The sequence below is a fragment of the Lynx canadensis genome, chromosome A3 (genome assembly GCF_007474595.2).
Source record: "Lynx canadensis isolate LIC74 chromosome A3, mLynCan4.pri.v2, whole genome shotgun sequence".
Classification (NCBI taxonomy): domain Eukaryota; kingdom Metazoa; phylum Chordata; class Mammalia; order Carnivora; family Felidae; genus Lynx; species Lynx canadensis.
In genome coordinates this window covers 102,296,398-102,318,503 of record NC_044305.1, presented here as the reverse complement: position 1 = coordinate 102,318,503, position 22,106 = coordinate 102,296,398, and the positions used below count along the sequence as shown (strand labels likewise).

Genomic DNA, 22,106 nt, shown 5'->3' with positions numbered 1-22,106 from the left:
CCCGCGGGCCTTTTTGGCGGTCCTCGGGCGGCGCGCGCGGGAACGGCCCTTTTCCGGTTTTCGCGGGGAGGGCGCGCGCGGGCCGGCGGCGGGCGGTGGGGGTGGGGGATTCCGGCTGGGCGAGCGCTGACGAGGAGGTCCCCGCGCCACGTGCCCACCCCCCATCCACCCTCTTCTCTCTCCTTCTCTTTTCCTCTTCTTCATATACAATTCCTTATCCCCCATCCTCGTTTTTTCTCCTCAAGTTTTTCCCCCCAACCGCTCCTATTTTTATTTTCTCCTCCCCCCCCCCAGATGAACTGCGTCCTTTCTCTTCTCCGCCATGGAATTCTCCTTGCTTTAGCCCTCCAGAGCCAAAGAAACCCCAGACAACAGATGCTCATACGCAGCGTATAGCAGTAACTCCCCAGCTCGGTTTCTGTGCCGTAGTTTACAGTATTTAATTTTATATAATATATATTATTTATTATAGCATTTTTGATACCTCATATTCTGTTTACACATCTTGAAAGCCGCTCAGTAATTCTCTTACAATTAATAAAAACCACTAGTCTAGAGAATGGCATTTACCGGGGCAACGCTGACTACCAGTACTATTGCTGCTACTGCTGCTTCTGGTCCATTGATGGACTACCTATGGATGCTGATCCTGGGCTTCATTATTGCATTTGTCTTGGCATTCTCCGTGGGAGCCAATGATGTAGCAAATTCGTTTGGTACAGCTGTGGGCTCAGGTGTAGTGACCCTCAAGCAAGCCTGCATCCTAGCTAGTATTTTTGAAACCGTGGGCTCCGTCCTTCTGGGAGCCAAAGTGAGCGAAACAATCAGGAAGGGCTTGATCGACGTGGAGATGTACAACTCGACCCAACAGCTGTTGATGGCCGGCTCTGTCAGTGCTATGTTTGGTAAGTTCTTTTTATGTATTCCCCCTTGGTGGCGGTGAGCAAGTGGGTGGTTCCATACTTGGGCTCTCCCTTTCAGGTTTTCTTCTTCGGAAGGCACTGCATTCCTGAGAATTTTGCCATTTAATAAAACTTGCCTGTGTTTCAGGTTCTGCTGTGTGGCAACTAGTGGCTTCGTTTTTGAAGCTTCCCATTTCTGGAACCCATTGTATTGTTGGTGCAACCATCGGTTTCTCCCTTGTGGCAAAGGGGCAGGAGGGTGTCAAGTGGTCTGAACTGATAAAAATTGGTATGTTTAATTTTAAATGGCTTTTTTAAAAATTTTTATTCTTGTCATGTGCTGCCATGGCATTGTATGAAATAAATGGTGTAAAATGGAGGGATGGAAAGTTTTGAAGATGGAATACTAAAATTTAAAGTTTTTTTGGTTCCTGATTTTCATTAGTTGACATTTTTCTTTTCAATGTGTTCTGTTCCAGTGATGTCTTGGTTCATCTCTCCACTGCTTTCTGGTATTATGTCTGGAATTTTATTCTTCCTTGTTCGTGCATTCATCCTCCGTAAGGTAATCTTTCTTTTATGACCTTTGGTATTACCCAATGGTATTCAGACTGCTAGCCTTCTTGTAGATGTGATTAGTGTGGCCTTGGGAAGTTAAAAAATACATCTGTGTTCAGTACATCTCTTGTATGTTGCTGAGCTCTCTGAAAAAGTCAAGTTTTCGATAGTCCAGAATGCATTCAGGAAGGAAAAATTGAATGAATATATGGTGTGCCAAGAAATAGAGGAGAAGCTGGGAATGAAAAAATAAGGAAATTTATTCAGGGTGATTTTGTACAGGTGTTTGTAGATACTGTTTTCTCTAAATCAGCAACGTATATGGACCATTTTGACTTATTATTTTTTTTTTTGGACCATTTTGACTTATGAGCTTGGGGTTCGTAAGTCGTAATGTGTCTTGACATAATGTTTTTTTAGTCGACAGTTAAATTGAGTAGTTTGGGTTTCCACGCAGTTAACTTTTGTCGTGCTGATTAGCATAACCAGGTTATAAGCTTCAGGGTGGGGACTCTTATCTTTCACAGTGACTTGACTCTAATTTCCCAGATGGGGTAAAAAAGCCCGTAAAGGTGTTTTTTTGTTTTTTCCCTTGGCCCTCAAAAAAAAAAAAAAAAATTCCAGACAGTCATTTAATTTCCTGTCCAATTGAAAATCCCTTTTGAGGGACCCAATAGCATTTCTTTTATCAAGAAGTCTGATGCTGGCTCCAAAATAAATGTAGACGACAAGGTGTTGTCACTGGACTGAATTACTTGGTAAGAATAAATGCATTTTTCTGAGGAAACAAAGTTGTCCTTTTTCTGAGGTGAATGCCTCTTAACGGCCCATTGTAAGTTTGTAAAATGCTCCTAAACTGTAGACATCTGAGTGAAGAGAGATAGGTAGCTTAGTCCCAAGGGGTAAGAATATATTCAGACCCACTTGTTCGGTCTAGTTGTAAGCTTTTGTAGGGAAGGTTTTGGGCCTTTGTAGAAACACTATGGTAAATTGATTCATTAATTGTTCTTTCCTATCACCTGAGTCTGCCAGAATATAGCAGTTGAATACTTGGAAAATTGAAATATTTATAGATTGGTTAGAATTTGAGAGTAAATAGTTCGTTGTTACTACTAATGGACTTGAAGTTTGATATCGTTTTATTTAGCAAGCAGATTTGATGAGCTACCCGCCGGATCCCCAGAATTGTTGTAGCATATGATAGATAACATGATGCTTAGGTTCAAGGCTTACTGGTAGTGACAGATCAGATTTTTCAGTATTTTTATTAGAGCCATATAGATTACTCCATACCAGAGAACAAGGAGAATACATAGGATCCTGTATTATGGATTCCTGCTTTATGAAACTTTACACTGGGTCTTTGTTGATTATTTATTGGGAAGCAGATTGTTCTGATTCTGGAGAGGCTTTGTATGTCTCAAGATAAAACTTGTCTTCTTTCTTGGAGGGGAAATGGTGGTGCTCTGAGGTGCAAAGAGGGATTTTTAGGTTGTTCAGTATCTCTCATTTGAGAACTGCATGGCAGGTATTTTTCTACCCACAGTTGAGAGCTGGAGTTAAATATATTCCCTTTGTAACAATATATTCTTTAGTAGGTATGAGGATAAGAGCATGATCAAGAATGATTGGAATAGTGTTTAGCAGTATTGACTTTGAGGACTTTTTTTTTTTTTACCTCCAAACTCCCCTGTCCTCCCTGTGACCCATAGTCTTGTGTCCAATCTGCTAATGAGTTTTTGGGTGATGAATGTGAATAGTTGTGGTTACTGTTCGATTTTAAATCTCAAAACATCCTTATGCTGGTAACCTTTGGGGGTACTGGCTGTTAAAGTCTGAATATTTGACCATTAAGCTGCTTTTCAACTTAAGATTCTGTTTTGGAAATTAACATTAAAATTGCTTTTTTAAAATTTTCTGTTTTCTGATGTCTGTGCCAAGGGTGTTGGGTAGTCTAGTAGGAAAATCCAGAGTGGAGATGAGGTACTTCTCCTTAAAGGCTAGGGCAATAAAGGAATGGGGGAAAAGGGAAAGTTATCCTATTATTTAAATGCTAGTCAGAGAAAAATGGGTCTTTGAGCAGTCTCCCTTTTGTTAGGAATCACATTAAATCTAGGACATCTTTTCAAACTCAGAGGAGCCTTTTTCTTTAGAGGCTTATCAGAACATCCAGTATGTAAACAATGAACTATTCTGGTTGGGGATGGGGAGTTACCAAGACTCCCCCCCCCCCCCTCCCATCTCACATGACTGGATGATGAGATATTTACATTATTTCCAGATAAAGTTCCAAGTGTGTAGTTAGATGGGTCATACAGTAATACAAATCTTATAAAGTTGTTAGCCTTGGTTATCTCTTGCGAGTGACCGAGACGAGTCTGGAGGGAGTAAAAGTTCCTAGATTTATGAACTTTGCCTTTTTTTAAAAGATGATGAGCTTGTGTTTCATAATAAACCACAAGTATCATTCATTCACTACCTTCCCTGCTACTAATTAAATACTGGTTACCTCAGGGAATACATAATTGGACTGTACAGAAAAATAAAACCCAGAAAAATAAAATAAAACCTATTATTTCTCAACTCTAATTAGTTTGATTTGATACCATATTACCAAATTGTATTTGAAAATCTGTTAAGAGAAGTCCCTACATAATGTTTATAGATCCCTAATGGGTTTTGATTTTGGGGGGATCTTATGAATTGATAGCTTATTGATTGCCCTTGGAGTGTGTCCCACACTGTTGAGTTATTCCAGGATGCTGAATAGTTCTAGGTATAGGCTATCATTTTTATTTTGGCTATTTCTCTATATGTAGCACTTATTTATTTGTGTATTTATTGATGTGTTTATATATATTTAAAGTATGGATAGGGAAGCTAAAATTAACTTTTTTTTCTAAGTTTTTGAATTTTTTTTAATCTTTATTTATTTTTGAGAGAGACAGAGTGTGAGTGGGGGAGGAACAGAGAGAGGGAGACGCAGAATCTGAAGTAGGCTTCAGGCTCCGAGCTGTCAGCACAGAGCCCAGCACAGAGCCCAGTGCGGGGCTCGAACTCACAAACTGTGAGGTCATGACCTGAGCTGAAGTCGGACCCTTAACCAACTGAGCCACCCAGGTGCCCCTAAAATCAACTTTTTTAAAAAAATATTTATTTTGAGAGAGAGAGTGGGAGAGAGGGACAGAGAGAGTGAGAGACCAATCCCAAGTAGGCTCCCAACAGAGCCCAACTTGTGGCTTGATTTCAACACCGGTAGGATCACGACCTGACCGGAGCCATATCAAAAGTCCTGACGCTTCACCAGCTGAACCACCCAGGCACCTCATGGGAAGCTAAAATTCAAAGTGTGTTTCAGTGAGGGCCCATCTCTACTGATTTTGAATGGCATCTTTCCTTTCTCTTCTGTTGTGTTTGTCTTCAGCCACTATCTCCCTCTTCCCAACTGTTGATTATCCTAGTTAGAAGCTTTAGAAGCACTTTGGATCTTTCTCTTTCCCAAGATTTTCTTTTGGATTGCTATCCAGACAGCATTAAACCTTTAGGATAACATCTTCATAGTTTAGCCTTCCCATATATTCAAGTTTGTGTTCTCTTTAAGTGTTTGACCTGGGTGTTTTCCTGTAGAATTAATACACATTTGTTCTAAGTGGAGCTCTTTTTATTTCCAGTCACACTGGCCTCTTTGCAATTCCTGAGTTTTTGCCTCAGGGTTTTTACACTTGCTGTTATCTCTGTCTGCAATATTCTGTGTCCCACCTCCCCCCCCCCCCCATGTATGTACATGGCTTGTTGACTTACCAGGCTTGTGTCTTTGTTCCACTGATAATTCCCAGTGTGTTCTGCCTTCCATCACTGCCTCTTCCTTACCCTTCTTTATTTTCTTCATAGCATTTATTGCTACTTTACATTATTCTGTATTAGAATGTAAATGTTAGTTCTCTGAGGGCAGGAACTTTCTCATTCACTCCCATATTTTAGTGCCCAGGATGGTGTTTGGTACAGTCTGTTGAATGAGGAGGTAACTTAGTGTACAATTGATTTTTATCTTAGCTCTTTGGTAAGTCATTAATAGTGGTGTATTTGTTAATGTCTAGATAAGATTGTTGTTGCAGGTAATTCTACATGTTTTGATTTTAAGAAATCTTTGCAGGCATGGTGAGAAATGTCCTGACATCTCATAGTCTATTTCTTGATATCCTTTACAAATGTATAGTACATCTCAGGTGTATGCTCGGATTTACATCTGGACAATCGGGTACCTTAGGACACTGGGTATTGAAACATTATTTGAGGCATTACCAGTCACTGGTGTAGGTGACTTTGTTAGAAATAGCACCCCCCCCACCCTCCACCCCCCCAAAAAAACCTAAAACAAACACAAATTTAAATTCAGGTAGATGTAAAAGATGAGATCAGCCTTGGTAAGGAGACTTTCAGGAGTGAGGCCAACTGGGCTTTTCCTACTACTATGGATACCATTAACTGGCCTTATGTAATTCCTGAACCTGCCCTTTTTACAAAGTTCTATGGAAATGAGTTAACTTAACCCCCCCCCCCTTTTTTAAAATTTAAGTTCAAGTTAGTTAACATAATTTTATAACACCTTTCAAGATACTGATCTTGATAATCTTTTTTAGACAGATCCCGTTCCTAATGGTTTGCGAGCTTTGCCAGTTTTCTATGCCTGCACAGTTGGAATAAACCTCTTTTCCATCATGTATACTGGAGCACCTTGTAAGTACATACCAAAATATTTAAATGTGAATTTAACGTTGTTTATAAGACTTGCATTAAATGCCCAATTTACCCCTTTTTGCTTTACAGGGCTGAAATCTCCTAGAAGGTGGCTGGCCTGCGCCCATTTCAGAAGGCTGCAGGCTAGTGTATGCTGAGTTAACCTAGATAGTTTTTCAACCAAAGAGACCTGCTCAGATTCTAAATCACTACAGACCTTTACTCTTTATAGTCTTCACAGGATCCACCGATAATATGATCTTCTCCCTCCCTTTCTCCTTTCTGTGCTAAAAATAACTGGAATTGATACCTCAACTGCTGAAGAGTAATTAGTTATATTTGGTCTTCAATAATCAGTCATTTAGGACTGGTTTGCTGGATATTCTCTTTTTTCTCTCCCAAATGGAGCTACTTTTGTTTCTAAGCACTAAATTTACTTCCCTGAATCTGCTTGAATGAGAAGAGTTGGGATGTTTAAACACCTGATCTAAGTGCACTTGGAAGAAGAAATTCATGCAGCTAAGAGGAAAAATAATTTGTGAGGATATAAAGATTCAGATGATTACTTTTATTTTGGGACTAAGGCAAAGCATGGATAAAAATATGATCCATGTTCAATTTAGCAACTGAAAAAGATTACTAACTTGTAACTTGACAGTACCTGCTTTTTATCAGTTCAGGTTCGCTCTCTAGGGTCTTTTGACTTGATGGTCAGGCGAGTGGCTTTTGATCTTTTGACTGTGACCCACTGGAAAAAATACACTGTACGTTGCTGCCCAAGACATATGTGCACGTAGAGACAGAGAGAGAGGGAAAGAAAACTAGAATAGTATTTAGAAGCTACTTACCCTTACTATGTGCTGTGTCCTCATGTTTTCAGATACTTCTCTTTAGCTTTTTTTTAATGCTCATTGGAGCCCACTAAATTGGTTTCTGATTAATGGATTGTAAATTGGTTCTTAAACTTCACTGAAGTAGTAAGTCACTGGCCAAAAATGGAATTAGCTAAGTATTTTTAACCTTGTCTTTATTCTTGGAATAATTAGGGAAGAAAATGGACAACTTTATGAGAATATTGATCTTACTTAGGGGATACCAGACTCCTCACCAAATGGTACAGGCAAAGAAAAGCTTGCATGCTACATTTCCAATTATGTTTTAAATTGAGTTCTTCATGCTAAACTAAAGTCTCCTGTGACACTCTAAGCACAGATGTTTTATCTGGTAGCGGCAAAGGTCATAGTTCAGTGAAATTAGAAACTTAAACTTGCAATCATTTTTGAAAAAGGAACTTGGGATATTTTTGTTCTGTTCTTTGTGGATCATATACAAGAAAAATTTCCCTTTCTCATTTCCCCTTTTGGCTTGTAACATAGATTTAAACTGTGATAGAGATTAATTAAGCTTCATGTATATTTTAGTTTGTGTGACTACATGGTCAGAATTGATAGGAATTAAAATGGAAGGATTTGTAGTCACTATAGAACTTTAGTTTTGAAAGGACCACGGTTACATCTGATTTTTAAATATTAATCATTGGGGGGCAATAGATTTTCCATTTTATAAGTAATCTATTCCTATCAGAATAAAGCAAAAGAACTGCAGGTAGCCAAGCTATTTGTGGATGAACTACAGATCATTATAACATCTTACAGTCTTAAATAGAATTCTGTAGTGCTTTGCTTCTGTCCTTAGTATAGGCTAGGCTTGAAGCCTATTGGCATTTAAGGGGTAAGCACATGAGGACTGATATTAATGATCCCAAAGCCATGTGAAAAGTAGGCATGTCTCTAAGATATGCCTTGTTAATGAAATTACCACTGAACTATTTTTGTGAAAGATGGTCCTTTGAACTATCCTTATCTTTTGATAGATAATATTCCGGTTTTCTGTATCTTAGTTTGATAATGTATCCTAAGAGATAATCTTGTTAAAGGTTTTTGCTGGAGGTTAGTACAATGGATTCGATAACTTCCACAGAAAATTTTATCAGTATGACAAATGTGATCTTAGTCCCTTTTTAACATTAAAATCTGTATGTGCAAACATAATGTGTGGCAGCTACCATGTGGAGGCTAGGGAGTGGAATGCTTCCTTTTTTTCATAGCTAGTTGCAGATCCTCAAAGTATAGTAATCCTTATCTTCTAAACAAAGGGAAAAAAAGCTAGTTTTTGAAGGAACTTGGGGGACTTGAATCCAGCAGGTGTGGAGAGTGGGCCAGAGGTGGAGGTGTGGGTTTCAGATGACCATTGGATTTTTCTCCTGAATTTGTATAGTCAGTACAATAAACCTTGTGGACCTAAGGCTGGCAGCAGTTGTAAAGGGTGATGGGCTGGCTTGGGGGGAACCCCAGAGTCCCCCCGAGGAGGGTTTACACGTTGTTGCAGGGGGCTGTCGCCCTGGGGTTTTCAAGATGCACCATTTTATCTCCTAGTGCTGGGCTTTGACAAACTTCCTCTGTGGGGCACCATCCTCATCTCGGTGGGATGTGCAGTTTTCTGTGCCCTTATCGTCTGGTTCTTTGTATGTCCCAGGATGAAGAGAAAAATTGAACGTAAGTAACAAATTGTAGCAGATCGTTTTAACTGGCAATGTGTCTGTTAACTTCTTGTGTACAAAAACTCACTATTTGGGTAGATTGGCGAAGTCACACATTTAAATGAGATTTCAGAATATGGGTTTATTGTTCTAAACTAGGTTTTTAAATTTTTATTAATTTTTTTTTGAGAGAGAGAGACTAGGTTTTTTAATTTTTTATTTTGAGAGAGAGAGCGCGTGCAAGTGGGCGAAGGGAAGCAGGGAGAGAGAATCCCAAGCAGTCTGACACTGGGCTTGATGCACGGCTTGAACTCACAAACTGTGAGATCATGACTTGAGTGGAAGTTGGACGCTTAATTGGCTTAGCCACTCAGGTGCCCCTGCCCAAACTGTTTTTATTGACTTGAAATGACCTGAGACCTAGTTAAAGAGATTTTTGACATATGCTAGGGGCAAACTGGGCCTTTAATGTAATTTTTTTTTTTTTTTTTTACCGTACATCAGTTGCTGGTGACAGAAATATATAGACGTAGCTTACATTAATTGGGAAGTGTGAGGATATCTTAATATAAAATAAGGAGTAGATACAAAATATTTTCAAGAAACATTTATCTGAACTACTTCTGTGTGTAATTTCAGATTTGGGCCTGTAAAGCTAAGTCACATTTTTATATCTGACTTTAGATTTGGTTAATTCTCAGAATTATAGCACAGATTCTAGAGGTAGACATTTTCCAGTGTTAATGTGAAGGAATCATTTAGATCATTACTATCACACGGTAGTAGAGTATAATTAAATACAATAAATTTTGGTTAGCATCAGTCTTATTTAAACCTTGTATTCATTTCCTTACTGGCTGAGAGCTTTTAAAGTAATCTTCTCAGCCCTTTCTATCTGCAAATGCTTGGTTAGTGATTTCAAGTTTGTTGTTTGGAAGTGGACGGATGCACAGACTGCAGAGGCCTTAGGAAGAGTGCTGCGTCATGCAGCTGCACTGAGACGCCTCTGAGAGGCTCTGGTCTTTGCTAGTCTGGTTGTGCTGAGCGCACAGTGGGAACGAGGCTTGTACCACTTTCTGACCTCGTTTTCCCCCCAGTCTGGGAGAAGATGATACAAGTCTTGATAATGTTTTCGGTCCTAGTCTGTAGCCTAGTTGTGATGCCTGAATGAACATGTAAACATACTGGGCATCGGTAGGATGGGCAGAAAATAAATATTCCTGTGTAGTCATGGCATTTAGAACCATAAGGTAGAACCATAAGGCGCATCTCTCTTTCAGGAGGTGGGAATTCAAGTTGTCATCTTTAGTTGCCTGCATTGAGCTCTGTTGCTTTGCTTGAACTCCTGGACTGAAATTTGGGGGCATTCCTTTTTTAAAAAGAACATAAACTAGATGCAGTCTAAACTTTCAGTCTGTCAGCCTCATGCTTTGAGGTATCTTTCACCTCAGAATGGGTCAGCAGGGAACTAAGAATGGTTTTTACCCTTGTAAAACAACAATCTTTGTCTTGTGAAGGACAGGAATACACAACAGAGCCCACAAAGCCTAAAAAAATATTTTACATTCTGGCCCTTTACTGAAAAAGCGTGTGACCCCTGAAGCATTGCTATATCTTTGCAAAGGAAAGATAGGAGATACGGCAAATGAAGTAGACAGGAATATTATCCAGAATTTTCACTGAAATATATTTTTGAGATGGATTTTTTTGAGGTGGGGGGAAAGGGGAGATGGGGAACAAGTTAGTTTGGTTCAAACCAAACAAAAATCCCCCGTTTTTTCTAGGAGAAATAAAGTCTAGTCCTTCTGAAAGCCCCTTAATGGAAAAAAAGAATAGCTTGAAAGAAGACCATGAAGAAACAAAGTTGTCTGTCAGTGATATTGAAACCAGGAGTCCCGTTTCTGAGGTAGGATCTGCCACTGTGCCCCTCCGGGCTGTGGTGGAGGAGAGAACGGTCTCATTCAAACTTGGAGACTTGGAGGAAGCTCCAGAGCGAGAGAGGCTTCCCAGTGTGGACCTGAAAGAGGAAACCAGCATAGACAGCGCCATGAATGGTGAGTGGTTTCTTAGTGGGGAAAATAAGGGTTTTACTTTGTTACCTGTACTGGTGAGGGGGCTCACTGTTTGGACCTGATGGGTCTTTGTATTTAATGTGACTGTTTTGGTCTTGGCCAGGAGCAGTTCAGTTGCCTAATGGGAACCTTGTTCAGTTCAATCAAGCCGTCAGTAACCAGATGAACTCCAGTGGCCACTATCAGTATCATACCGTGCATAAAGATTCTGGCTTATACAAAGAGCTGCTGCATAAATTACATCTCGCCAAGGTGGGAGACTGCATGGGAGACTCTGGCGACAAACCCCTGAGGCGCAATAATAGCTATACTTCCTACACCATGGCAATTTGTGGCATGCCTCTGGATTCATTCCGTGCCAAAGAAGGTGAACAGAAAGGTGAAGAAATGGAGAAGCTGACATGGCCTAACGCGGAGAGCAAGAAGCGAATTCGAATGGATAGTTACACCAGTTACTGCAATGCTGTGTCTGATATTCACTCGGCATCTGAGATGGACATGAGTGTCAAGGCAGAGATGGGTCTGGGTGACAGAAAAGGAAGTAGCAGCTCTCTAGAAGAATGGTATGACCAGGATAAACCGGAGGTATCTCTCCTCTTCCAGTTCCTGCAGATCCTGACAGCCTGCTTTGGGTCATTTGCCCATGGTGGAAATGATGTCAGGTCAGTTGACTTGGAATCTCAGCCTCACGCTTTCTTTTCTTTTTTTTTTTCTTCTTCTTTTTTTAAGTTTATTTAAAAAAATTTTTTTACATTTATTTATTTTTGAGAGACAGAGACAGAGCATGAGCAGGGGAGGGGCAGAGAGAGAGGGAGACACAATCAGAAGCAGGTTCCAGGCTCCGAGCTGTCAGCACAGAGCCCGACGCAGGGCTCGAACCCACAAACCATGAGATCATGACCTGAGCTGAAGTCGGACGCTCAACCGACTGAGCCACTCAGGCACCCCTATTTATTTATTTTGGAAGCGAGTACAAGCAGGGGAGGGCCCGGGAGAGGGAGAATCCCAAGCAGGCTTCTCCTGGCTAGTGTACAGAGCCTGACATGGGACTCGAACTCAGGAACTATAAGATCATGACCTGAGCCAAAGCAAGAGTCAGACACTTAAGGGTGCCTAGGTGGCTGAGTTGGTTAAGCATCTGACTTTGGCTCAGGTCATGATCTCACAGTTTGTGAGTTTCAGCCCCACATTGGGCTCTGTGCTCACGGCTCAGAGCCTGGAGCCTGCTTCGGATTCTGGGTCTCCCTCTCTGCCCCTCCCTGCTTGAGCTCTGTCTTTCAAAAATAAAAACGTTTAAAAATTTTTAATTAAAAAGGAGTTGAACATTTAACCTACTGAGCCACCCAAGTGCCCCCCACCACACTTTCTATTTTTATATCACGTTATCCCTTTTATAAGGCTCTGCTTGTGGTTGTGCTGCTCATACCACCCCGTGGGACACTAAATACTCTAGAAAGGATGAGGTCTGGGGCGCCTGCGTGGCGCAGTCAGTTAAGCGTCCGACTTCAGCCAGGTCACGATCTCGCGGTCCGTGAGTTCGAGTCCTGCGAGCCCTGCGTCAGGCTCTGGGCTGATGGCTCAGAGCCTGGAGCCTGTTTCCGATTCTGTGTCTCCCTCTCTCTCTGCCCCCTCCCCCGTTCAAGCTCTGTTTCTCTCTGTCCCAAAAATAAATAAAAACGTTGGAAAAAAAATTTTTTTTTAAAAAAAAAGGATGAGGTCAGAGGAGTTATTGACTTATTAAACAGGCAGTACAATTTTTTTCTTTAGAGAGATTACAAAGAATGGTCTTGTCTATTGAGATAGGATCCAGTTCTTTGATAGTAAATTCTCTGAGTGTAAGATGAAAAACTTAATCACTGTTGTGATAACTTAGTTGTTAGCCTTAGTCTTGTGGTTTGTAAACTGGCCATTGGAACCTGCGTTTTTTTTAGGCTACCTGTTGGAAGATAGGCCACCAAATGCATGGGATTCTTCTGAGAGCAGCTTTTATTTTCTTCTGCTGTGTATGTTGGGGTTTCATTTATTTCTTTTGGATGAGCTTGCCAGCTTTGCTTTGAATAATCTAGTAGGTCATTTAGCAAACTGGATCTTGCGAAATTCTAGTTCTGCCTGAAAAATCATCTTCATCCTCTTTTTTTCTTTCAGCAATGCCATCGGTCCTCTGGTTGCTTTATATCTGGTTTATGACACAGGAGATGTTTCTTCAAAAGTGGCAACACCGATATGGCTTCTGCTCTATGGTGGAGTTGGTATTTGTATTGGTCTGTGGGTTTGGGGAAGGAGAGTTATCCAGACCATGGGGAAAGATCTGACACCGATCACACCTTCTAGGTAAGTTGGCAAAGCAGGTCTTAGAAAGATTAATGCTCATTTTCTTAAGGTTCATAGTACTGTGTAGTGTTACCACACAACTCTTCATCTAAAGTAACCCAAGCTTATATAAGTTCCTGATGTTACTCTCATTGTGTGAACTTTTAGGTTTTACATACTGTCTGGCCCTTAAACATAATTTTGGTCAAATATTCATTTCCAGTGGTTTCTTAACAGTACAGCTTTTCTGAGAAAGGTGTGTGTGGAGTGAATAGCTATGTATACTTTGTCTTTACTTGGGAGCTGAGACTGATTATTAAATTCTTCAAAATAAAAGTGCAAACTTTAATAATGAGCTTCCAGAAAACTTTAAAACCTCAAAACATTAGAGAAGAGGGAAGAGAACCTGATATATTTATTTAAATTTTTTTTTTAATGTTTATTTATTTTTGAGACACAGAGAGAGCATGAACAGGGGAGGGTCAGAGAGAGGGAGACACAGAATCCAAAGCAGGCTCCAGGCTCTGAGCTGTCAGCACAGAGCCCGATGCGGGGTTCGAAATCACGGACTGTGAGATCATGACCGGAGCCGAAGTTGGATGCTTAATCAACTGAGCCACCCAGGCGCCTAAACCTGATTTATTAATTTTTTTTAGTGTTTTATTTGAGTGTGAGAGTGTGAATGGGGGAGGAACAGAGAGAGGGGGAACAAAAGATCCAAAGTGGGCTCTGTGCTGGCACAGCACGCCTGATGTGGGGCTTGAGGTGCCCCGAGAGCTTGATTTAAAGTATATTTCAGGAGCTATAGCGAATTAAAGATTGGTAGTGAAGGTTTTGTCACCGAGTATCAGAGCACAGTAAGATTGTGTTAACTTTGAGATAATGTTAGCTTATTAAAATATCAATTTCTATTCTTGACAACTAATCTTTCTATGTTTACAGTGGCTTCAGTATTGAACTGGCATCTGCCCTCACTGTGGTAATCGCATCAAATATTGGTCTTCCCATCAGTACAACGCATTGTAAAGTAAGTAAACATATTGTGTCTGTTGAATGGCTCTAATAATATGGAGAGAGTTTTTAAGTGTGAAACTGTGGTTTAGAAAGTTTTATACAGTTGGAGTCTTGAAGAGTTCACAAGTTTAGGACGAGACTGTAAGAATGTAAAGGCTTATTACATTTTACAATTTTTGGGTCTAGTATGCTTATTTAAGCAAATGATGTAGGCTTTCCCCAAATGATGCAAAAGCCCTTTTTGTATTGGTTAGCAAGTCTTTGAGGCTTATTGGACATTGAAGGGCAGTTTATTTATGGAAAGAATATATTCAGAGACTCTCCGAATCGAAGTATGAAGAAACTTGTTGAATTCAGACTTTGCGTGATGGCCATGCATTAACTGTGGGAAGAGGAAGAAACTGGCTTCCTTAAGGCAATTTAAGTTGGTTGATCTTAAAAAGATGGAGTCTGTCAGTTATCCTTTTTTTCCGGGATATCTCCAGGTCACTGGCTATGAGGTCTAATATCTGTCTCCCTCTGAAATGATATTTGGAAAACCTAAAACTTAAAATAACTTCTTATTAAAGTAGTTCAATATATTTTTTTAAGTTTATTTATTTGGGGGGTGGGGACAGAATCCCAAGCAGGCTCTGTGCTGCAACTCACGAACTGCAGGATCATGACCCAAGGCTGAGATTGAGTCGGATGCTTAACCAGCTGAGCCACCCAGGCACCCCAAGTGGTTCAATATTATTAAAGTAGTTCATTAAAGTAGTTGATTAAATTCCAGTAGCTCAGAAGAGAAAAAGGAAGTGTTCTCCTATTTTACCCCAATTAGCACAGACTTGATTGGATTTTTATATTGTTTTTATCTTCTTATTAGTAATCTTCTTAATACAAACCATCTTTGATGGAATCAGTCTCATCCAGCAGTCTGGGGCTCCTTATCTACATAAATAAGGTTATGTGTCTGTTACCAAAATGCCATTGGCCTTTACTAATCAGTTTCCTTGATCCCTTTCTCTGCTAGGTGGGTTCTGTTGTATCTGTTGGCTGGCTCCGATCCAAAAAGGCTGTTGATTGGCGACTCTTCCGCAACATTTTTATGGCCTGGTTTGTTACAGTCCCCATTTCTGGCGTTATCAGTGCTGCTATTATGGCAGTCTTCAAATATGTCATCCTCTGAGCGTGAAGCTGTTTGAGATTAAAATTCCTGTCAATGTTTGGGGCCACCTTACACATTCCTGCTCCTTTGAAGAATGATCACAGTGTTACAGAAGACCGACAAGAGTCTTTTTAAAGTTTGGGAGCTGTGGGAGGGAAGTGTTACTTGTGCTATAATTGCTTTTGTGCTAAATATGACTTGTCTCAAAATTAGCTATGTAAAATAGCCAGGTTTCCACTGGTTCCTATTAAGGTCCCTTTTCCTTCTGGGCTGTGAATTCCTGTACATAATTCTCTACTTTTTGTATCAGGCTTCAATTCCATTATGTTTTAATGTTGTCTCTGAAGATAACTTGTGATTTTTTTTTTTTTTTTTTAAACCCATTCAGAGCCATTTGACACAGTGTGCTCTGCATTGGTGGTTTCACCAGCTTCTGCCCTAACATGCACAGGGACTTAACAACAGAACATACTGAAGCTTCCCTTGTAGTCCTCTTAGAGAAATAGAGCCGTTTGTACTCTGCCCTCCCTGTCCGGTAGTGGCAGTTTCCATTGGCATATGTGGGAACTTCTTATAGGGACGAGGTTCTTTGGACACGGTGAAGATTTAAGTTAGTAGTAACTTCTTTGCAAGCATTCATTGACTATTATTGCTAAAAAGAAGTAGGAATAAAAAGCCTTCTGGCAGTTTGTGGTTATTTAAGAGTTCTGTGCAAGTGTGGGATGGATTGAATGAAGTGGAATAGGAACTTTGGGGCAAGTAAAATGGACAGCCTTCCATGTTCATCTGTCTACCTCTAAACTGAATAAAAAAAAGCCTACAGTTTTTAGAAAATTTTGTTCTCATGGTTTTTGTTCATATTTGAAGCATCTGGGCTCCAAATCAGTTAGCCATATGCCATTCTTAGCAGAGTGTGGATATCGTAAATGAGAACTACCGACCAACTTAAACTTCCCCACTCCTCCCTGTTAAGTTTCTTGGGATCCCAGAATATACATGACATAACTCCATAGGCACTGTTTTAACTATTTGACATGTTTCCTTTTTTTTTCCTCCTTTTTTTTTTTTTTTTAAAGGGTTATTTATTTGTTTTGGGGGGGGGGCGTTTGCAAGCGCATGTGGGGGGAGGGGCAGAAGGAATCCTAAGCAGGCTCTGGGCTGTCAGCACAGAGCCTGACACGAGGCTCAAACTCCTAAACTGAGATCATGACCTGAGCCAAAATCAAGAGTGGGTCACTTAACCTACTGAGCCACCCAGGTGCCCCATTTTTCCTTTCAATAGCACAACCTAGACACTTCGATGTTAGCATGTATAAATCTACTCATTGTTTTCCTGTTTGGATGGACTATTTTACTAAATATTTATTCCTAGCTTTGCTATTATGAAGGATGCTAAGACAGATGGGGGGTGTGGTGTGTAGCTCAGCTTATTTAAAAATTCTCTCTGTTCTTGAGTCTTGACCCTTTCTTTTACCCTTGGTCAGAACAGTTAGTGAAAAGTGCATTGCTTTGCAAACTAGGTAGATAGTTACTGTCCTGAGAGTTAAGTTTTAGGAGGATGCTTTTGAGAAGCTACACTGTACCAGATGAAGTTATGCCTGCTTGACCTATGCCTGAAAGAGATTAGATCACTGGTTGGATACATGCCATAGAATGGCTCAGTCAGCGTTCACCATTTAAGGTCGGGAACTGTGCTCAGCTTTTTATACATTTAATCCTCAAGATTTCTTCAAACAGGTCTTAATATTCTTTCACAGATGATAGAATCTGTTCGGGGAACCGTATCTTTCCCAATATTACATGTTAGTAGAGAATGAACATCAGTTTAGCCTTTGGGACTGGCTGAAAGTAGTCTTGAAACTTTTTGTTTGAGGAAGGAGGGAGGAGGCTATGTATGGTAAAGGGGAACCTAGCATTAATCTCTGAACTGAAGGTTTTGGAGGAGACCCTCTTGTGTTTTGGTACTGGCTTCCTCTCCTGGCGCTATATGACCTCACACAAGCCCAGATCCTATCTTCCCTGTGATAAAATGGAGAATAGTAACCTTCCTCAGCATTTCACCTTGGCTCAGGAGAGAACAGCGGAAAAAATACTTGAATCAAAAATGTGCTTCTCTAGGAAGAGCAGCCAGGTCTGGGGAAGAGGAACCCCAAAAGCTAGGAAGAAACCAGAGGGAGTTTGTATTTCCATGTATAGTAATGTCTGATATGGGCCAGGGATATGTGGTTGACAGAACCTTGGCCTGTGTTTCTTGAGAATAGATGTTGGCTTTTTTTTTTTTTTTAAGAGAGAGCTAGTGGGGAAGGAGCAGAGGGGAAGAGAGAATCTCAGGCAGGCTGCATGCCCGTGATCTGAGCTGAAATGAAGAGTCAGAATGCCCAACTGACTGAGCTGTCCAGTCACCTGATGTTCCCTTTTTTTTTTTTTTTTAAAGTTAGTTTATTTTGAGAGGGAGCAGGAGGAGCAAAGAGAAAGGGAGAGAGAATCCCAAGCAGGCTCCTCCACAGCACAGAGCGTGGGGCTCGAATTCATGAACTGCAAGATCATGACCTGAGCCAAAACCAAGAGTTGGATGCTTAACCTGACTGAACCACCCAGGTGCCCCCAATGTTGCCTTTTTTTTTTTTTTAATGTTTATTTTTGAGAGGGGGACAGAGGATCCCAAGTGGGCTTTGTGCAGAGAGCCCGATGTGGGCCTGGAGCTCAACCATGAGATCACGACCTGAGCTGAAGTCAGACGCTTAACTGACTGAACCACCCAGGTGCTCCATTGCCTTTTTGAAAAAAAAAAAAAAAATTTTTAGGGGCGCCTGGCTGGCTCAGTAGAGCATGCAACTTTTTTTTAAATTTTTTTTTTAACGTTTTATTTATTTTTGAGACAGAGAGCATGAACAGGGGAGGGTCAGCGAGAGGGAGACACAGAATCTGAAGACAAGTAGAACTACAAATCATTATAGGGCTCCAGGCTCTGAGCTGTCAGCACAGAGCCCAACGCGGGGCTCGAAGTCACAGACTGCGAGATCATGACCTGAGCCGAAGTCGGCCGCTTAACCGACTGAGCCACCCAGGCGCCCCGAGCATGCAACTCTTGATCTCGGTGTTGTAAGTTTGAGCCCCACACTGCATGTAGAGATTACTTAAAAAAATAAAATCTTAAAAGATTTTTAATTTTTTTCCAACTTTAATTGTTTTTCAATTTTATTTATTTTGAGAGTAAGAGACCAGAGTGAGTGGGAAAGGGGCAGAGGGAGAGGGAGACACAGAATCCAAACAGGCTCCAGGCTCTGAGCTGTCAGCACGGAGCCTGATGCGGGGCTCGAACCCACGAGCTGTGAGATCATGACCTGAGCTGAAGTCGGACTCTTAACTGACTGAGCCACCCAGGTGCCCCGAAATCTTAAAAGTTTTTAAAATCAAGGCTGTATGTGTGCGTATTAAGGAGTCCCGTGATTCAGCAAGGCTAGTAACAGAAATGGGATTCCAACCACCATCTCTCCCTTTCCTCATGCTACTCCACTCTGTTCTTTTGTTGGAGTATTTGTGTGTAGTACACATTTCTGTAACCACTTGGCCCTTCCAGCTTTCGGTTCTTGACTTCCCATAGTGGAAAATGATTTGTAGTTCTACTTGTCTTCAACTTTTACCATACACAGACCTTAACCTCCCACCTTAACTGTATAATTGGGTCTTAATTTTGATAAGAATAATATTCAGAGTATTTAAAAGTCGAGTCTTACAGTTAATATATTGTAATCACTTTTCCTGTACAAGTTTTTGTTTTTCTGTGGAGTGGTCTTTTCTAGGTTCTTGTCACTAATCCATTTAGTACCACTTGTCTGATTTCCTCCTAGGACTTACTGGAAGCACTGGGAATGTTACTAATTTATTAGGGAAGCCTCTCAAAGCTTATCTGCTCCAATCTAGACAAGTTTCATATCTGCATCCTAAAATTTCCCTCTTCGTTCTGGGAGCTTTACTGCCGTTGTTAGGTTTACTATTTTCTGTAGTCCTGTGTTCGTTTTTCATGCTTTATGCGCTTGTTCTTATGGAGAACACCCTGTAGCAACTTCCTGGAAAGAGTGTTGGGGAGGATTTTGGGGGGACTTTGCGTGGCTGAAATGTGTTTTTTCTTTTATTATATCTTCACATTTAGTTGATAATTTGCATATAAAACTAGGTTTGAAATAATTTCCATTAAGAATATTGAAGGCATTGCTTTCAGTGCTGCTGTGGAAAAAGTCTGAAGCCTTTCTGATGTGTGTGTGACCCATCTTTCTGGAAGTTTGTTAGGATATTTAGTTCTTAGTGTTAGAAACCTGACAGTGAAGAGTTGGTTTGCTTTTCAGTGAACTGAGTACTTCACTCTTAAGTCCAGAAAATTACAGTTTTAAGTTCTAGGAATTTCCTGAATTACCTTGATATCCTTCTTGCAGTTTTTGTTTTGAGCTTTTTAAGCTACCCAACTAGTCCTAATTTCTGAGTGTTTTGCTCAGTACATTTTTGTTTCTCTGACCTTGTCCTTTTTTGGGGGGAGATGACCTCAACTTTGTTGTCTGATCCTATTAAAATTTCTTTTTAATTTCCAAAATCTTAAAAGCATCCTACTAGTGGATGCAATCAGTATCTCTGAGGATATTAATGATAATTAAAATATTTTTCTACCTATTTTTCACTCTGGCTTTTCACTCTAGTCTCTTAATGCCAAGTGGCTTTTCTCTGCAACCTGGTGATTTCTGGTCATCTCCTATTTGTAAGAGTGAAATACTAAGATGCCAGTGGGAAGCTCTGGGTGTGTAGGTGGCCCTTGTGAGACTGTGTGGCCTTTGTCTTGGGCAGTGGTTCTTCCACCCCCCCGGAATATATGGCAATATTTAGAGACTTTCTTTGTTGTCAAAGTAGGGGGTTGCTCCTGGCCAAGGATATTGCTATAAACATTCTACAGTCACAGGGGTGTCCCCCGACAGCAAAGAATTACCTGGCCTAAAATGTCAAAAGTCTGAGGTTGAGAAGTCCTGGTCTAGGCTGGTCTAGTTAGACAGTTTCCTTGGGAGAATCCCAGAGGAGAATCAGAAAGGTAAAGGCCTGACTGCTCCAAGTTCTGACTCTTCCTTGGGGTAAGAGTTCACTATGTATTTTAATCCTGTGTCCAGTACAGGCAGTCCTTGCTTTGTGTGGCTTAATTATGTACGAATTGGTTACCACAGTTTAGGTAAATAACACCAGTCCCCCTACAACATGGTTCAAGTTTCAGTTGCCATGGTATATTCACTGTGAGTGATTGCATAAAGTTACAAACTTGAACGCTTGTTCTTCAGTCCACAAATCACATTTACAAAAGAAAGATGTGCAGCTCCATGAATGGCTTACCAGATCACTTCTTTCAAAGTCTGTTGGTGATTGGTTGTTGTTCATCTGTTAGTTTACTCACTGAGGACAAGATTCCCCCCAGTGGCAGAGACCCTAAGCTTTTAGCACTCCTGTTTGGTTATGCTCCAGATTCTCTTGGGGGTTTGAATGAAAATGTGAAAATTTTTCTTTCTTTTTAAGTTTATTCTGAGAGAGAGAGTACCTGTGTGAGCAGGGCAGGGGCAGAGAAGCCCAAGGAGGCTCCACAATCAGCCCAGAGCTGGACATGGGGCTCAATCTCATGACTCTGAGATCATGACCTGAGTTGATACTAAGAGTTGGACCCAAGCTCGAAGGACTGAGCTACTCAGGCACCCCAGATGGGGGAGGTTGTTGGGAGGATTTCAGCAAATGGAATACATGAATGGGGGAGGGGCAGAGGAAGAGAGAGAGAGAATCTTAAGGCTCCGGGCCCAGTGCAGAGCCTGACACGGGTAGGGACTCCATCTCAAGATCAACCATGAGATCATGACCTGAGCTGAAATCAAGAGTCAGATGCTCAACAACTGAGCCACCCAGGTGCCCCTTTACTGGAGTGTTTTAAAACAAATCCCAAACATAGCATCTTACCTGTGAAATACTCGGGGACATGCCTAAAAGATAGTGTTTTGTTGTTTTTAAATGTTATCGTATTGTGCCCTAACAGCTTCTTAGACTCCTAGTCTTTCTGTTTTTAACCTCTCTTCCATGGTCTCTTCTGGAGGTACCATTTCCTCAAATTTCCTAGCTTTTTAGTGGCCGTCTTAGCTTCAGCCTTTTCAGGTCTGCCCTTTGCTGCCTTTGCTGCCTAGCTGCCGAGTTCTGTGGTTTTGTATCACGGCTGTTGTGTGTCCCAACAGTAGTCCCTTACTACCACTTTGGTGGTGTTTCAGAGGGAATGAAGGTTAATATTTCAGTCTGTGTTTACTTAGGAATTCTTGACTCATTGATACTTTAATTCTTTTTTTTTTTTAAGTTTATTTATTTTAGAGGGAGAGAGCATGGGAGGGGCAGAGAGAGAGAGAGAGTGAGAGGGGGGAATGAGAATGAATCCCAAGCAGGCTCCGCTGTCAGCCTGGAGTCTTATGTGGAGTTCGAATTCATGAACCATGAGATCATGACCTGAGCCGGAATCAAGAGTCGGACGCTCAACCAACTGAGCCACCCAGGTGCCCAATACTTTTTTTAAAGTGGAAAATTTATTGGAATGTTTAAGTTGAAAAGAATTCTGAACAATTAAGCATAGAAGGTAGAGAATGAAGTTCACTTGCTTTCCCCTTTCTCAGTCCCATTACCCAAAGGTAACTGTCAGCTTGCATATCAGTAAATTGTAGTTAACTGTCAAAGGCTTGCATATTTTAGGCATTTCGCCTATGCATATATGCGCAGGTGTGTGTGAGCGCACAAGAAAAATCTTTTTTTTTTTTTTTTTTTTTTTTTTT

At 40.9% G+C, this 22,106-nt stretch overlaps 1 protein-coding gene across 1 annotated transcript; it reads left to right on the top strand.

Annotated features, from left to right (window-relative positions):
- Positions 1–294: 294 nt before the first annotated feature.
- Positions 295–16,113, top strand: SLC20A1 (solute carrier family 20 member 1). The gene is made up of 10 exons (XM_030311125.2): positions 295–905; positions 1,051–1,191; positions 1,382–1,467; positions 6,101–6,197; positions 8,633–8,752; positions 10,521–10,790; positions 10,912–11,470; positions 12,954–13,139; positions 14,061–14,145; positions 15,145–16,113. Exons 1-10 carry the CDS (start codon positions 560–562, stop codon positions 15,298–15,300), a joined length of 2,046 nt encoding a protein of 681 aa, XP_030166985.1. The 5' UTR covers positions 295–559; the 3' UTR covers positions 15,301–16,113.
- Positions 16,114–22,106: the final 5,993 nt, after the last annotated feature.

Excerpts from the sequence above, each read along its gene's own strand:
- SLC20A1 (XM_030311125.2), top strand. The coding sequence starts at position 560 with ATGGCATTTACCGGGGCAACGCTGACTACCAGTACTATTGCTGCTACT. Across the intron at positions 1,468-6,100 it reads GTGCATTCATCCTCCGTAAG|ACAGATCCCGTTCCTAATGG; the intron begins GTAATCTTTCTT and ends AATCTTTTTTAG. Across the intron at positions 8,753-10,520 it reads GATGAAGAGAAAAATTGAAC|GAGAAATAAAGTCTAGTCCT; the intron begins GTAAGTAACAAA and ends CGTTTTTTCTAG.